Source organism: Diplotaxodon limnothrissa, linkage group LG2, assembly GCF_057381915.1.
Source record: "Diplotaxodon limnothrissa isolate DT_005_m linkage group LG2, D_limnothrissa_male_GT1.1, whole genome shotgun sequence".
Lineage (NCBI taxonomy): Eukaryota > Metazoa > Chordata > Actinopteri > Cichliformes > Cichlidae > Diplotaxodon > Diplotaxodon limnothrissa.
Window position 1 is genome coordinate 33,387,072 of NC_140597.1, and position 17,862 is coordinate 33,404,933.

At 42.7% G+C, this 17,862-nt stretch overlaps 1 protein-coding gene across 1 annotated transcript; it reads right to left on the reverse strand.

Annotated features, from left to right (window-relative positions):
• Nucleotides 1-2,062: 2,062 nt before the first annotated feature.
• clcf1 (cardiotrophin-like cytokine factor 1) lies at nt 2,063-15,799 on the reverse strand. The gene is made up of 3 exons (XM_085371673.1): nt 15,781-15,799; nt 7,085-7,236; nt 2,063-3,406 (listed from the first exon to the last, which is right to left on the reverse strand). The coding sequence occupies exons 1-3, from the start codon at nt 15,797-15,799 to the stop codon at nt 2,063-2,065; spliced, it is 1,515 nt and encodes a 504-aa protein (XP_085227799.1).
• Nucleotides 15,800-17,862: the final 2,063 nt, after the last annotated feature.

Below are 17,862 nucleotides of genomic sequence, written 5' to 3' on the forward strand. Positions count from 1 at the left end.
GAAGCCAGCTGTTTTAGCTCCTTTCTTCTTTAAGCCCATTTTCTTCTGATTGGATGCCTTTTGCAAATGGAAGGTTTGAACAGAACAGGAATATCTGCCGTCAATGACATCACAGGAAAAAAATGTCTAAAACTGGACAGTAATGTGCAAAGGTTTTGAGCCGCCCCTCATTTCTTTATATACTTTTCTAGTTTGGTGTGACAGCCCTTGTTTTTCAACACAGCCTGAACTCTGTTGACAAGCTTTCTTGTCATTTCTTTAAGTTGTCTTTAGGAATAGTTCTCCAGGCTTCTTGAAGGACATTCATGATTGACTTTTGTTCTGTTCTCTGTCGAGATGATCCCACGCTGCTTCAGTAATGTTGAGGTCCAGACTCTGAGGAGGCCAATCCATGATAGTGTTTCACGTTGTGTTTTTTTTAGATGCAGCCCTCAGGTCCTGTGTTGGGTCTTTGCTTCATTTCATCTATTTCTTAAGGGCATGACTGTTTATCTTCTAGTTTTTAGCCTTTCCACCACTTCTTTTTTATCCTCCACTTCTTCAGCTTCCTCCAATGTGCAAAGGAAAAATCTGAAAGACCTTTAAAAAGCCAGGAAGCTTGAGACCACTATAAAAATCACAAAAGCTGCGTTCTTGGAAGCAAAATATAAAGAAGTAAGGGGTGGTGCAAGACTTTTGCACAGACATCCATGTATGAAAATAAATAAAATAAAATAAAGACAAGCATAATGGGTCCACTTTTAAGTCTTTTTCTGTTTGCGTTTGAGAAAGCACAATCAGTTGCTATAGCTATGGGACAAGACATTAGAAGCATAAATGAAAGTTGAGAACAGGGACAAAATGTTGACACTAAATTAAGTCTCGTTTGATATAAAATACATATACAAATTACAATTTGTGGCATTACATGGATGCTGAAGTTATGCAACATTTTATTCAAGACTTTGAGACCACGTGTAGGCTTTGCTGGTTTGCAACTTGGTGATTTTACATATTTACCTGGGCTTAAAAAAATAGACATTAAAAATGTGTATTCAAATGTGAGCCTTAGAGTTGCAGGTTAGTAGATTTCTTTACCCTGTTTTTATGCTTAAGAAAGCTGACTGAAGGCTGGCTCTAGAATCATATTATTGTACAAATCTGACAGTGGTTTAGATGTTCTCATCAAGCTTCCTGTAAGGAAGCAACACAGTATATTTTCCACTGCAGTGTAGTGTGGAAGTATTTCTTTGCTTTGTCTCAAATGTTATTAACATCTCTTGCTGTGAAGTGAAATATGTGAAGAGCTGAATTGACGGGATAAAAGTGAATGGTGTGTTAAGGCAGGAAACACCACAATAATTAGCGTGTGTGTGTGCGTATGTGTCCGGGCAGTATGTGTAGCGCTCTTGTAGGGTTACTGTAACTGACCAGTTGACTTGTGATTACGCAGCAGTACCGCTCTGCTGGTTATTTCCAGAGTCATCCCACTGACTCAGCTTCCTCTCCTTTTCTGCCTCTTTCTCTCCTCCTCTGCGCCCCCATCATCCCTCCGGCCATTTTTCCTCCCCTTTTGTCTTTTGCCCATTCAGAATTTTTCCCTTCTTCCTTTAGAGAAAATGAATGTTTGCTGATTCACACATCTGGGGGTCACTGAATCAGTTTTCACTCAATGGAGGCACTGTCTGTCTCACCGCCTGTCACTCAGTCTGCCCTCGTCTGCATGTGTGTGTCTAACCACCTACAGTGGTATTTCTGTTGATCTATGAGCCGTGAAGTCCGGTAACTCAGCCCAGCCTCAGTGTGTCTCACTCAATGAGCAGCTATGTGCATTAGGCGGGTGACAGTGCTGGTAATGTGTTGGCTTTGTGTGTCTTATATTCCATTAGCACTTCTGGTGACCTGCCAAACAGTCCTTCATTCACTTATTCCAGTACGGTATGAATGCATGTGTTTATGTGCTTTTGTCTGTTAAATCCGTCGGTTTGATTCCACTCAGATTTTGTGCAAATAATTCCCGATATACTGCACTTTTGTGTGTCTGTGTGTGTTTGTGAGCGTGCGTGTAAGTCTTATCAGTGCCTCAGCCTCGGAGCTTCTTCTTGAGGCAGTTAAAGTCCTTCGCCGATCGCCACAGCCAGCTCTGAAGCTCTCGCAGTATCCAGAAACCCTCCACCTTCCTGGTAAAGTCGTTCATTGTCGTCCGTGCCGGCAGCAGGGAAGATGAGGGGGAGGAAGAGGAGGCGGAGGTGTAGGAGGAGGTGAAGAGCGGATTCAAGGGAGGCGAGAGTAGGGAGGTGCCCCTTTGTAAAGATAGAGGGACAGGCTGGGGGAGGAGGGTGTGCTCCTTGCCTGCTCCGAATTGGTAGAGGAGGGAGAGTGTGGACAGAGGAGGTTCGAGAGTCGGGGAGAGGAGGGAGCGAGGAGACCGACGCTGCTTCAGATATCCACTGGAGGAAGAGGAGGTAGCATCTGCGTATGCTTGCTTGTCCTCCTCTTCCTCTGACCCTCTGCTCCCCTCTAGAATGAATCCATCCTCCGCTCTGAGCGTGTCTGGATGATGTGCGTTCAGATTGTAGCTGTATTGATGGTCGTTGGTTCCTTGTTGGTTTTCTGTTTGTTGTTGAAGAGATCCCAAGCCTTTTGTGTCCACATATGACACTTCAAACCCGGGTTCGAACTGCCTCTCCTGTTCCTCTCCATCCTCAGCTATACTTAACAGCCTTCTCCTCCTCACCCATCTCTCCTCTTCCTCCTTTCCTGCTGCGTTTTTTGCACTGGCTGCCCAATTTCCTCTCTCTGGCTCTTCCCTCTTCTCTCTTCTCCGTCTTTCTCCCCTTGCCCTCTCCCTCGATCCGCTACTCCTTCCTCTGGCTGCCTCTGCTCTCCTTGCCTCTTTTCCTCTTCTTTTTTCTGTCAGCTCCTTAGTGACACCATCTTCCTTAACTCCTCTGACTAACTTTGCCCCACTTCTTCTTTGGCCACTACGCTGACCAGACACCGATCTAGATCCGGCTCTCGATCTGTACAGGTTCTGGCTCATGAGCGGAGCTGGTCGGCCACCTCCTGTCCCTGTCTGCAAATACTGCAGCTCACCAGCGTTACCTCTCATGTTTGGAGTTTGTGTAGGATTTGTGTCACCGAGCGCGGTCATCAGTGCAGATATTGAACCCAGAAGTCCATCCAGACCCATGCAGAAGTGCAGGAGGGAGGTCTTGAGTGAGGGGCAGAGGGTTGAGCGGGCCAGCTCCCTGACAGCTCCTAGAAGGACAGAGTAGGCCTTTTGGTTCTGGGCCAGTCGTGCTTTGTTCTCCAGGCGGTGCCACTGGTCCACTCGAGTGGCAGCACTCGGCAGTGTCAGAGCTGTGCTGTTGGGCCGCGGAGGGGAGAAGTCTTTGTCATTAAATGGAGGGCCAAGATAGGTCAGCTGGAGGACAAATGAGAAGAGGAAAGGAGAAGATTTATTATAGTTTATTACAAATTGGGCAATCATTCATCATAACAATTTCAATATCTTCACTGCTATAAAGCTAAACTTGTCAGGGTGAGAAAAAAAAAGTCAAGAGCCACTCTATTTGAGTGCTTTAGGGGGCCTCCTTTTTAACTAAAAGGAAGGCGAATACCATGGTGCTACACAGAAAAACAGTGCACAGTTTATGCAAATACACTGTACAAAGGCTGAGCGGGAAAGTCACCCACTAAACTGTGAGGACTGACAATTGTTTTGCAGTTTGGCTTTGTTTTCTCCTCCAAATTAGTTTCCAAATAGTTCGGCTAACCGGAGGGTTTGAGTAAAAACCTGTCTGATCTGAAATAGCAGTTTCTGTTTCTTGTCTTGACAAAGTCCCAGATCTCAGCAAGTAACATGCAAAAAAACAACCAGCATGATTTTTTTTTTTTTTTGGTTGTGTTTCTTCAAATGTAGGAGGTTTTCTGCTAAATGGTTCTTCATGAGCCTGTTCGCATATGAGAGGCATCATCTGCGGCACATGTCCAGTGACAAGCAGACAAAGTTACAGCAGAATGACATATTCTACCAATGAATACAAAACTATAATATTAAAAGCGCTGTAGAATTAAAAAGCACTGTTCTTAATACACTCTAGTGCTTCACGCATTAGGGTCGGAGAAGTGTGATATAATTGCAGCCCATTTAAAGCCAGAAAGGAAAGCTGGTAAAATTCACCCTATGCAAGTTAATAGACTTATCAGCATCACTGCCTCATTGTTTAATATAAATACCCAAACCTTTTTATAGTAACATCTTGCTTAAATTAAGGTGTTTCTACATAATGTAAGTGTCATGAATCGCTGTGCGGCAGGCAGGAGTTGGACCCAAAGTGCAGGACTCACAGACTCAGGGAGGTGAACTCAAAACTCAGCTTTATTTGCTGGCAGGGAAAAAACATACAAACTAATCTAAACTGGGAACTTGGAAAACTCACAGAGAGACACACAGGGAGCTCCACACAGCAAGAGGGACGACGTCACACTGAACAGAGGGAGACGCAGACAGAAATACACAGAGGGTTAACGAGGGAAGTGGGAACACACGGGGAACACAGGTGACACTGATAATCATAACGAGACAGGGCGGGGGTGAACTGAACACTGACGGGAGAGGTGGAACAGGAAGTACAGGAGGAGAGAGAGCACGAGTAGAACACCAACGTAACAGGCAGGGGAGACACGGAATAAACACGAAAGGGGACGAGGGCTCATAAATACATAGAGGGCACACAGGGGGAAGAGAGAGCACGGGGAGAACTTAGACATAGTGGGCAGGGGAAGCATGGAATAAAACATAAGGAGAGACGAGGGCTCACAGATACACAGAGGGGCACACAGGGAGACATGAAGGGCAAGGGATCAAAACTAGAAGCCATAGAATAAATCACACACAAGTACAATAATACGAAAAATCACAAAGAACTAAAAACGCTGGGTCAGGAGACCCAGGACCGTGACAGTAAGACAGTTTTTGACTTTCAGCTGCAGTCCTGTCAGCATTCAGGAGTCAGAAAACAAGTAAAGAAGTGTTTTTACAAATTCAAGAGTACTTCAATATGCAGAATTAAATTGGGGATTGAACCACTAAGCCTCCAATGAGTAGAAAACCCATTCTGCCTCCTCAGCCACATCCGCCTGCACTACTATCTGCCTATAACATCCATCTATTCTCTTCTGCTGATGCTTTTCAGGGTCAGGGTGGTGGTTGGGGGGGGGGGGGGGGGGGGGGCTGGTCCCAGCTACCATAGGGCGAGAGGAGGGGTACACCCTAGATAGATCACTTTACTTAGATCTTATTTTTGGATCTGATGCTGTTCATCAGGAATTACATCTATATAGACAGAAGTAGTGGGAAGTGCTTTCAGGAGTGTTCTTTAGTTAGTCAAGATCATATTTAAAAAGCAGGGTATAGAGTTAGTATTAATAATGATGAATATGAAGGGGTCTCCATGATGTATAGAGTCCAACAGGGTTGCTTCAATCTCACCATATGACTAGTCACACAAACGTGCCATGTACCATGAGAAGGTAAACAACTGAATGCAATAAAACATCCTTCAACTACATGAAGACAGAAGTAATTATGTTTGGCAATAAAAAAGAGGGAGATGCATTAAAGCTCCTTCATGCTCTGTTTTCTTGTCAGGTGTACTGCTGTAGTATATGTTAGACAGTCTTCAAAATGTAACAGAGATACACCAACAAGATCACACATAACTCCAGTTTCTTGTATCCTTGCACTGTTTGTCAATTAAATATAGAATTCACCTTAAGTCCCAATGTGTTGTCCAAAAAATATCACAAATATGTTTACTGAGCACAAGCCTGCACGGTCTCTCAAGTCTGCAGGGATTGGTCAACTCAAACCAAACATGGTGAAATGGCTTTTAGCCATCCTGCTGCCCACAGCTGGAATCAGCTCCCCACGAAGCTTAGATATACCCCAACTGTAGCCATTTTAAAACTAAACTCAAAATAAGCTACTGTTCCCAGTTCTCATTATCTGTTACGTTTATTATTTTTCTTATCTTTGGCCTGGCAGTGTTGGGAAAGTTACTTTGAAGTGGTTTACAAACCAAAAATTTAATTCACACAGGGAGCAGCTCAGCTAGCAAAATCGCCCGAGGGAGAAACTGGTAAAAAGAAAAAGCTACTTCATTAATTATTTTGCTGAGAGAAAGACATTATAATATATTACCAAAAAGCCACATGTCAGCTAAATGTCAATCAGTTTAATTTATTGCAAAGAGCTGTACTTGTTTACAAGTATAAGAAAAGAAATACTCCTTTATTCATGGGAAAGTGGAGAAATGCCATCTGTGGCTATCTATATAACATTGATTAGGCTTCCCTTTGGGAACTAGTCCTTGCCTTATACACTCTGTGGGCAAAAGCATTTAGCCACAGCTCTTAATCTTTGAATTGACGGGTGTTTAGTCCCATTACCACAGGTGACGTTACAGAGGGGGATGTCCAAGTGATGAGGCGGATCACATGTAAAAGTCACCAAAGCTCTGCTGAGTAAATAAATGCAGAGCTCTGAATCTCCTCTGACATTAAAATCAGTACAAAAATTGTGCACCTGGTGCTTCATGGCATCAGTTTCCATAGCCTGAGTTGCTTCTGTTGATGTAATGTGTAGTTGGCCCAGTGTTTTTGTCCATATTGAGGACTTTCTGGACTTTCTGGCCAAAAATTGTGTGTAGTTTCAGTTGTTAACTACACAAACGTCCACAGTGTGAATATGAACATTAACTGCAAGCAAGTTACTGCAAATGGCTAAAGTGCCTGTTTAATGACATGTAATTTCACCATAATTTCATAAGGAACCATAACAGATATGTGGCTCTTTATCTGCTAGATGTTCACTAACTATCTATCGTTTTCATTGTTGTGAAGGATCATATTCATCGTCACTGTTAAATACATTCTTATGATAAATAGTGCATTTGTGAGTTTTGAGCTGTTTTGCTTAAGCATTCTCATTTATTCCTGTGTATTTCATGCATATGCATTCCTATTTGAAAATTATTTACTTTTTTTCTCTGATGCAGACATTTTGGTAAAAGACTGAACATATCACAAAACTACTCACATATACGTCTTTGATCTCTTTCAGCTGATACTCCAGGTACTTGGTGAGCTCATAGGTGCTCTGTATTGAACTCCTCTCGCTGGCCAGGTTGTGGAGAGCATCCCCGGCGGTGGCCATGGCAGCGGCCAATAGCAAGACGAGCTGGTGCTCGACTATGGAGAAACAAAGAAAACACTGTGAGATGTGTCTTTAATGACTTTCACGTCTTGGGTGTCCAAGCGTTAAATAGCTCACGCTGTAGAGGTATTTGCCGTAAAAACAGAGAGGTGAAATTTATTTTCTAAGACGTGTTGTCATTATTTAACTTGGATGATGAGTTTTTAAATGAATTTTGATGATAGGGAGCTCAACAAGCAAAAAAAAAAAACAGAAAAAAAGAAAATCACCTCCAGCAACAGTTTCCTAGCTTTTCTCCGGTCGCATCACACTGTTTATAGGGATTTTTTTTACAATATTCCAGTTTATTCCTTTGTCTCTATGACGATGGCCTTGTCTGTTTACATTTTGCCAGGTCAGAGTCATCTGACACTGCCAATAAAGCTTTTTCCGTTTCCAATCTAATTTTAGAGGTTTCTGGCTGTCGGAGGTTTACTCTGGCTTCAAATAAAACCTTGTTTAATAGCTTCAGACAGTCAGACAAATGGCTCCTATGTTCAATGCAGCAGTCTGTCAGGACAGCAGTCGCCTGAACGTGCACACACTCTCGCACACACGCGTTCATTCCTGACCGATAACCCCGAAAACAAAGGCATGTGGCTTTCTTTACAATCACAAACATTAATGTGTTTGTATGGGTTGTATGTTTGCTGTGGACTTCTTGTTTAGGTTTCAGAGTGTTTGTGTAGGTGTTTCATGTTACTGTGTGAGTGTTTGTGAGAATGTTTGTAGCCGTAATTATATATGTGGATTAAATTCGCATTGCTGAGAGTGTATACAATGATTGTGTGTGTGTGTGTGTGTGTGTGTGTGTGTGTGTGTGTGTGTGTGTGTGTGTGTGTGTGTGTGAGAGAGAGAGGGGGGGGGGGGGGGCGGCAGTGTATTTGTAAGAGCGGAAACCTTTCAGTGCCCCTGTCTCTGGTTTCAAACTGAGAAAATTGGAAAATTGGAGCTGAAAGGTGATTTTCAACATTAAGGAACTTCATGTACGTCCACTTCTCTGCGTCCCATGCGCTCTCTCTCTGGACACTTTCACACTTTCTCCTTTGCTCGCTAACTCACTCTCTCAGCACTGCTTCAGCCTTTCATTGGAGCCCTGCAAACATTTCCTCTTTTCATTTCTGCTCTCCATCATCCTCTCCCCCCCCTCCATCCTCCTGACACCCGGACGGCAGGCCGTGATTCATGCTTGTAATTATGGGCAAACCGTGCTGCTGCTCAACAGGTGTGAAATATGCATTGCACAATGTGTGTGTGTTCATGTGTGCGTCCGCTTTCTCTCTTATGCTCAATCTCCTCTGTCTTAGACACACCTCAAGCCTCCTGTTGTTTGACCAGTGCAATCCCTTTCTGCTTCTAGATTAGTCACACTCTTCTCCAGCGTTCCTATCTTCCCTGTCATACCTTTATCCTCATTTTCTCCTCTCAGCGATCTTATCTCTCGCATGCCTTAGGTCGGAATAACAGCAGACAATTAACCCTGATTAGCTCGCCTGCTCCTCAATTTCCCTTTTCTCTCTCCCTTTGATATTTCACTACGGGGGCCCCACAGGACTAATATGAGACTTGAGAATTGAGGGAATTGCTTCAACACCCTGCAGAACATTTACCCCTAGCGTTCACTTGGGTATAAATAAAATAGAATAAATAAATAAATGATTTCGGTTTTAAATAGTCAACACCTTTTTTTCCTTCTCTGACTCACCATATTTGCCATATCAGTATGCACTCCCACACAGGGTTGGGTTGAAACTGAGTGATATGCAAAAGCATCCCAGAAATAACTGCACTGAGGAAGAGATTTAGCTCTCTATAATAAGTAAGTGATTAGTTATGACTCACCCAAAAATCGGAAACAAAAACAAACCACTAGAATACAGCAACAAGTAGGATTAATTATGTTACTTAATTTGATTCATTTTTAAAAAAGCACTGTGACATGGCAACTGCTTCTACTATAGCCTCACTTAATAGCAGATGACAGACAGTTTCAAATTAAAACAGGATTAAAAATGTGTGTCATGCTTTGAGTGACAGGGCAAAATCTAAGCAAACAACGCCCTAACTGCTTGATTAAACAAGACTCTTTCACACCAGGTGACTCTTCCCCTACCCGTTGACCCCCAAGTTGCCGACTACATCAAGGCATTTTCCCAGACTATTTTCTGAGCCCATGGCAACTCCCACACACACCTTGAAGTTAGTCATCCAGGGCAACCCTTCTCAGCCAAGCCTCCTCCTCACTCCTCGTCACCTGTCAGAGGCACTAAGCATCTTTCAGCAACGGCTAAACATTTGGAGCTCATCAAGCAGCTGGCTCCTCCCACTGAACATCCCCCATTAGCATCAAAACACCCCGAAACCAACACAACATCGTTGACTCTTGAAGTAAACAAGCTTGAAGAAAACAAGGGCTCACAGTGTGCAGTGAGGGGTCATTTTCAAAGGGAATAAACAGGTACCGAAAAAAGGAGTCTGGGATGAAGGAGGAAAAATCTTCTTGGCAAAAATCAACCCAAACTGTTCCAAACCGTTTCCTTTTGTCTGCAGCCACATGCTTGGAGATGATTGCCAGACGTGAAAGGCTCTTGTTGTTTTGATTGAGCACTGACATGTCTTAAAGCGGCCTCTGCTGCCGCTAAAAACAACCGCTCTTTTGTACAAGTAAACTCAGATAACTCAAACCGAAAGCCATGTTGTCGTTATATAATATTAGATTGAGTAACGGCAGTATAGTCGGCATATAGCCTGACTTCAAGGCGAGCCCTGTAGGCTTGGGGCTGTGTCTGTGTACCTGGCAGTGGAAGCACACTCCGCAGGGCAGGGTTGAAACCAGAACATTCTCCATGGGAGGATTGCATTACAGCAACACAGGAGTTCCCTACAACGGCCGACCGTGACCTGCCTGTTTGTGTGAGTCTACACACGTGTACCTATTAGAGTTACACATATGCACACATGGGGTGAGGTGGGTTGGGGGGGGGGGCTCCTTTATTTGCAACAGATCATATTTTTTATCTTCAGTTTGTTCGCCGGTGTAAAGTCAGTTCTGGCGCTCTGGAGTCTGGTTGCTATCTGCAGAGCAGAGCTGAACGTGAGGTTCTGGCAGCAGAGCTTGTGCGCTCCAGATAGTTCAGAATTAAACACCAACACGGGGTCAGGGTTCAGAGTTGAATGTTAGGGCGCAAGGATGTGTTCAAGGATAAAAGGACATTTGACATTTTACACTCCAGACGCTGTTTTGGTAAACCAGTGACCCAGTGTTTGTGGGTGTTGTGTCGCTTCCATCTGAGAGGACTGGTATTTCATCTTTCCCAGCATGCATCACCATTTGAGGTTTTAAACAAGCACTTAAACAGAATTTGGTATTGTGGGAAAACCATGTGCAAGAAAATCTCTCCGGTCTGGTCCAGGAAAAACTCACTCGGGTGCCAAAAAAGGTTGCCCTCCATCGCTCTAACCACTTGAAAGAGGTCTGAAACAGAGATGAAACCTAAGTACATGGAAGATGTTGTAAATCAGCTCTAGATTCATGATGTTTATTATTTCCTGTGTAATGCTGATTGGATAGGATCGGATGTTGTCATGTGCATACATACATATAAGTGCTGTGTGTACAGTACAAGATTTAACCTTTTGCAAACCCAAGCCATGTTTTCCTGAACCAAAATCCAGAGATGGATGCTAATTTCCTCACTCGTCACACATTATTTGTATCTAGTCGCTGTGAAGAATTCCTCTACTCCACCAGAGGACAATATCAAACATCACTAGGGACAGAAATAACTGATGTTTCCAGATATTTTCCACTTTGCTGCAATCCGTGATTGGAATATTGAGGTTATATTTCAGCTCCGTGACTGATTTTTAGTATGCTTTTTTTCTCTCCAGACTTTAAGAAAGATATCCCGATATAATCTGTTCAATATTTGCTAAAATGACCGGACTCACGTCATGATCAGACCAGGCAGCAGACCCTGCAAATACTATTCATGTGAGCCAATGATTGTGATTCTGAGTCAGAGATATCAGAAACTTTTGACAGCTCAAAAAAAACAACAACAACATAGTCCGCTAACATCTGGGAACAATTGCTTAGATGTAATTCCTCCATTGGCAGGGACTTCTAAATAATCCTAATACGAACACTAATAGAATTAATTAAGCAAAAGTAAACTAAAATCATACTGTTTCCATTTGTTAGGACAGCACTACAAATAATAACACCACAAAAACATAATAAAATAACACTGCAAAAATGGAACAAATAGTAAAAGCTATTCTAGCCTTACCGACCTCTTCTATGCGCGCTTATACTAAAAGCCACATTCACCCATTCATACACTTTACTCTATTAACTTTAAGCACTTCGTCGAGCTCAAACACAGATGGATGCATCAAATTGGGGATGGGTATCTTTCCCAAGAAACGTTTCTTTCCCTTCTTATTAGGACGACCGGCTCTACCTCCTGAGCCGCAGCCGCCCCCAGCGTTTCCTGTCCATCCCAGCCTGCCGACATTATATGAATGCAGAACAAATTCAAGCTCCAGCTCAGTCTTACAGCCCTCATCAGACACTGTGAGCGTGGGCGTCACTGCCAACATCAACAAGTTCACAAATTATCGATATGTGCTCACTGAAATCCACATCCTGGAGCCACTAAATGAAAAACGGATCCTCTGCCTTGTCTTGTACGCTTGTTGTCTTCCAGCTAACGTGGCAGAGGCTGAGCTGGAGCCTCAATGTGGCTCTGATGACAGAAAGGAAGCATCCGAGCCAAAAATCAGAAAGCTGTTTGCTTTTTCCATTGTTTTAAACTATTCGGCTGCACTGTACCTGGTGGCAATTTTGTCCTCAGCCACACATATACAAAAAAACATAAACACACCAGTGGATGCCAGGGGGAAAGCCATGCATCGCCTTACTGATATAAAGGATGGGGGAAACACAGGCCAGATGGACAGAAGGTTGACATTCTGGGGTCGGGGTCAGTTTTGTCTATCTGTGTACAGTTAAAGGCCAGATTTATGTGCAGTCTGTACTCAATCAAATGTGCATTCCTTCACTAACTCAACACACACACATGTATAAAGACTGCACACTGGAGTGTAGATCCGTGCATGCACAGGCGTTATACAGAGAAATACATATAAACAAACCTTTTCATAGTCAAGCACACACACACATGTGCAAACTTTTCCCATCCCTTCCCTCATGAGATTCCTTCCTCTGGAGTTTGTTCATGGTGAATTTCAAATTGATCCTCTTGGCACTGGACACACTCTGGGGTTGCCAAACAACATCAATGACCCCCAAAACAAAGGCAAAAGAAAACACACATTAAAAAAATCCAATAAAAATCATGTTCATGCCCAGAATCTCTCTTTGCAACCATTTCTCGCAATTTGTAAACTCAACATCTTCTGCTCGGCTGCGCTTCTCGCCTCATTGTCTGTCTCCTTCTTCTCCTTATAAGCCAATCTACCCCCTCCTATTTTTTTTATATCACTGGATTCCAGTGGCTCCATGCTTTATCGCCATGTTTGGTTTCAATTTCTTTGTCGCTTCATCTCCACCACTCTCTCCTTAAATCTCTCTGAAACATCAAACTTCCATTTTAAAGTCTCCTTCCTTTCTATCCCTAATTACCTTTCCCTTCTCTTCCTTTCACTAATTGGCTCCACTCGTTCCCTCCATCAACATCTCTCATTCCCTCCCTCTTTTTTTGTCAGACCTTCAGTTTTTAATTTACTTCGAACCCCCACCCCTTGCCATCCCCAAACTCACAGATTTTGCTTAGAAAAACACCCCGTAAACAGAATCAGACGAGAATCCGCTGCCGAATCGAGACTCCCCTGCTCCTCTACGGCCTTGATGGAAAGCCGAAGAGCAGAGGTGGGAAATACGGAGCTGTTTATCGAAATACGAGGTAGCACTGAAGAGTATAAAAGGATTGGGAATACAAAGGAAAAAATGCTAAATATTCTCTACTTCCAGCTTCTTAAATTCTTCAGCTTCACCGCTTTTTATCATCTCACAGGAGAGGGAAAATAATAGCGGCAAAACAAGGGATTTACAGTCCTTACCTTCGTCTTTCGGAAGATAACTAACAGATTAAAAGGCACAACTGTCGATAACAGACCTCCTGAAAGTGCCTCTATACACTTTCTATACCCTTAAGGTCAGCTTAGGGTCAACCTTTTAATTTATCCATTCGACAACTGTCCCTATATATTATCTTTTAGATTCATACACCGATTCTCTTTAAAGAAACACCCATGTGCTGGTGGAATACGGGTCCTTATCATTATCGCTTGTGCTCTGAGCAGTTTGACTCTTGTATCATCTGGGTTTGTGTGTCTGTGTGTATGCGCCTGTGTAAATTCACCAATTTACGCCACTTTGTCAAGAACCTTTTACTCAGTTATATGCATTCTTCGGCTTCCCTTGCGCATTACTCACTCCAGCTGAAGTGTTTATGCGTTTCTCTTATACGACGCATTGTTAAATAGTCGCTCAATGTGACAAAAACCTAAAAGAACCGCTGTAACTTTAAAATACTGGCTACACATACACTAAAACTTGGCGATTGGTTACTTTAATAGGATATAAAAGACAGATTTTTTTTGTTTGTTTGTTTTACTGCAATTTTTTTTTTTCTGGAAGTGAGGAAGATATTTTGGAGCCTTGAAGGATAGACGGAGGGAAAGAAGAGGAGGAAGAGGAAAAGGGGTCGGTGGAGGGGAGCACGAGGGAGCCGGTGAGGGAGAGTTTTGTGAAGCGAGGGGCCATGTTAATTTGGGAAAAATGTAAACAGCATGTGTAACTGTTCAAAGCGTGACCGACTCATTTTATATCAGTCCCCCCCTGCTCTCTCCGCTCTCTTTCCCTCTGGGTGCTGCTAACTTCTGTCAATCTGCACTGCATTAACCCCTCTACCGCCAGTTCCTCCTTCTCCCTCTCTCCTTCTCTATTTACTTTTATCTGTCTCTCTGCCCCTCCACACACATCTTCCTGACGTTCACGTATACCGTGAAGAATTGGGGATGGCGCTGCAGCGAATAAAAAGATGTGAAAGGCTCACTTTATCCTGTTTTCCACCTCCTCTTCTCTCTCTCCATTTATCCCTACCTCTCTTTCTTTTCACCCTGACTTTGTTTTGTCCTTTTTAACCAGCATTTTGGAGTTAATGGGTCCAGCACATACTAAAGCTTTTATCTGAAACACACTGACACTAATTCAAGCCTTGGGGCAATAAAAGTCTTTGTCTGCGTGTGTGTACGCAAAAGTCAGACAGTGATGAGGAAAAGCGTGTATCTGTGCATCTGTGACAAGATAAATTCAAAGTGTGTGTGTGTGTGTGTGTGTGTGTGTGTGTGTGTGTGTGTGTGTGACAAAGACAGCCGAGCTTTCTGTGTATTTATTTGCTCCAAGTATCGGTTTGTTCTGTAGTCAGCTTTCTGTTTATTGTCCTTCTAAAGTTACACTATACCTGACGTGAGACTCAAGACGGGACAGAGAGCATCATTTCGTCATGGGCCATCCTTCAGTAGCTGCTTATCTTTCCTTCTTCTTTCACTTCTCCTCTTCCCTTCGTCTCCTAGACATGGAGCAGCAGCCGCACCAGTGGTCCCAGGGGAAAAGTGTGTGTGTGTGTGTGTGTGTGTGTGTGTGTGTGTGTGTGTGTGTGTGTGTGTGTGTGTGTGTGTGACTAACGTGAATCATGTACTTTGTCATATCAGTGACAGTTAACTAGACAGGAGCTTTAGCTGCATCTGACCCCCTCAACCCGAGTCATTTTTTTCCCTTTTACTGTGAATAAGACCCCTCCCCATCCATCTTTCGCTCTCACAGACATTTTTCAGCCTTTCTCGCTCTTTTTTTCCTTCTCTCTTCCTGCCATCCCTCTCACATGGATATTTAACACCAAATTACCCTATAATTACATTTCCTATATTTTCGCTCCATTCATATTTCCATCCTTTTTTTTTTTTTACTGTGTTTGTTTGTTTTTTTCTGATAACCCTCAGAGAATTGGATGATGGACCACTAAACCCACGTGTGCTCCTTCACCAGTAATTTCCAAATGTGAAGAGATGACTCACAACAACCTTTAAATTCATTTTATATTTAAAATAACAACAAGAAAAATAAATATTAAAAAATTAAATTATGTGATTTCTTTCCAGTATTATAAAAAAAACTGTTTTGATATTTGGGATAATTTGATGTTTGGTTTTAAGTGGAAGAAACGTGCGCATGTTAAACCCTTAGGCTACACAGGAAAGGATCATATTTGCGGGGATTACGCACTAAAATATCCAAACTCGGCGCTTTTGCCACAACTTTTAATCATGATTGAAGATGCAAGGCAAAACAAATTATTAAATAATAAAGCAAACGTTTAAGTGTAAAAGAAAGAAATGTTTTAAAAAAAGGAAATTCCACTTAATTCCACTGTAATTTTACTCTGTCTGGCAACAAAGTTTTTCTTTTTCCCATCATCCCTCCATAAAAGGTTTTAGATTCATGGTCTTACCTCCGCAGAATCTCCTCATTTTCCTCAAATCCTTTTATCCACGTCGGTGCGCTCTCAGAAGTTCATCCACTAAGCGCAGAAAGAACCCGATAATGATCTCCTCTCTCCTCTTGGAGATTAAACAGAACCGCAAACCTTTTTCTTATTTTTCGTCTAATCGGCTCAATAAAATCTGCTCAGGAGAAGATAAAGTGAAACACAGGTGATGCCGATCCAGTCATTTAAAGTGAAATATTTGTTACATTCAGTTGAAATATTAACGATCCGCTGACTATGGTGCGTGTGGTCTGTGCGACAGACTGAATGACGGCGGAGCCTTTTTGTACCTCCTCCTCCTCTTTTTCTACCCTTTCCACTTATTTCCTCCCCTCCTTCACATCCCTGTCTCTTCTTCTCCTTCTTCTTCTTTCGTTATCCGCCTCCTCCTCTTCAGTAAATGGTGGTGATTCACCGGGTTGACGCATCACGGCTCAACTTGACAGAGCCGCTGAACCACGAGACTTGTCACAACTCATTTCTTCCTCTCTCTCCTCTCGTCATCCTCGGGAACCCGACGTAAGCGCGGCCGTTTGATCTTAAATCTGCTTCCTTTTAACAAGGTGCGAGTCCGATTTGATCCGTTCAGCTGAGGCCAGCGTGACCTTCAAATCGTCCGGGAAATACGGAACGAATTAGATGTTTTCTCTCCTTTTCCCTTTTATTACAATAATAATTATCATTATTCATTTAACTAAGCATTTACGCTTCCACTTGGAGTAAAAAATAAATTACCAAACAGTCGAAATGTTTTTTTTCTCTTTTGTCCTCTTTACGCAGAGACCAAATTAGTTTAAAAATGTACATTAAATCTATTCGTTTAAAGTAGGCCTAATAATATTGCACAAAAATCTCAAATAAAGTGAAATAACATAACAAAAAAATTCAAGGCTGTATTTTAATTAAACTGGGGCGCAAATAATAATGGAAATAATTGCGTCTAAAAACATTACGCCTGTTTTGTTTTTTTTCCTTTCTGTTTCTTTGCGGGAGAATGAAGGCAAGTGTTTGCTTGCTTGTCCCGCGCTTCTTTTCTTCTCCCTCCATTCCTCAGCTCTTAGTTTTTTATTGACAGTGAGATTATTCTGGATCTTCTTCTCTCACCTCCAGCTGTCACTCAGCGTGCCAGCCAGAATATCAGCCCGTGGCATGCAGCACCGTATCGTGCCCCGAAGCACCGCTGCTGATACTCTTATTTGTCCCGGATCCAAGTAAAATTCTTTCGTAATCGCTGAGATATTCCAAAATCCGTCAGGCCCACCGGTTCATGTGGTTGAATAAAGTAGTCTAGTTATACGGACTGACAGTGTATCCTCAAGGCTGGATTAAGGTGGAGGAGACGGAGGAGGGGGTCCTCAAGGACTTTGCCAAAAGCTTCGGCGGTTTGTTTCAGCCTCGTGTGCTGATGTAGGGAGAGAGAGAGAGAGTGTGTGTGTGTGAGAATGTGAAAATGCACTTTTAAACTCACCTCAAACGATAAGGGCCTTAAATGCGCCCCGATTTAATTCGGGCCTGCTGAGGCCCTGTTTTGAAGGGGAAGAGGGTTCATTTATTTGGCCGATTTCTGTTTGGTTGCCTTATGTTGCATTTTCTTAAATTGATTTAAAACGAAATAAAGGCCAAACTGTGCCTTTTGCCTTAAGGTTTTCAATAAGGTTTGTTGGACCATGCGTACTAGCCTATTTGATCCGGGGCCTTCCTATCTCTGTCCATATGTCGTATTATAAGAGTCTAAATAACTATTTAGAATGATGCAATATTCCTATTTGACTCTTTTTTGTAATTTATTAAAAAATAAACCCATCAGTATTGTTATAGTTTGTGTTTAATACTATGTTATTAAACCTTTTGGCACTAAGTAAAGGCTGCCATACTAGCTTCATTACCTGTGCTCTGTGCCACCCAGTGGTGATGAGCGGTTACTGCAACGCATTCTGTCCTGCGCAGACTCCGTAACAAAATGTTTTTGGGCTGTTTTGTTTTATTGTCCAAGTTTCACACAGACCTCAGCTTTCAAACCACTTCAAATCCTTGTAATTTACTACC

What these genes read in the sequence shown, in the direction of transcription:
- clcf1 (XM_085371673.1), bottom strand. An exon ending in AAGAGATCAAAGACGTATAT is followed by an intron (nt 3,407 to 7,084) that starts GTGAGTAGTTTT and finishes TTTGTCCTCCAG; the next exon opens with CTGACCTATCTTGGCCCTCC.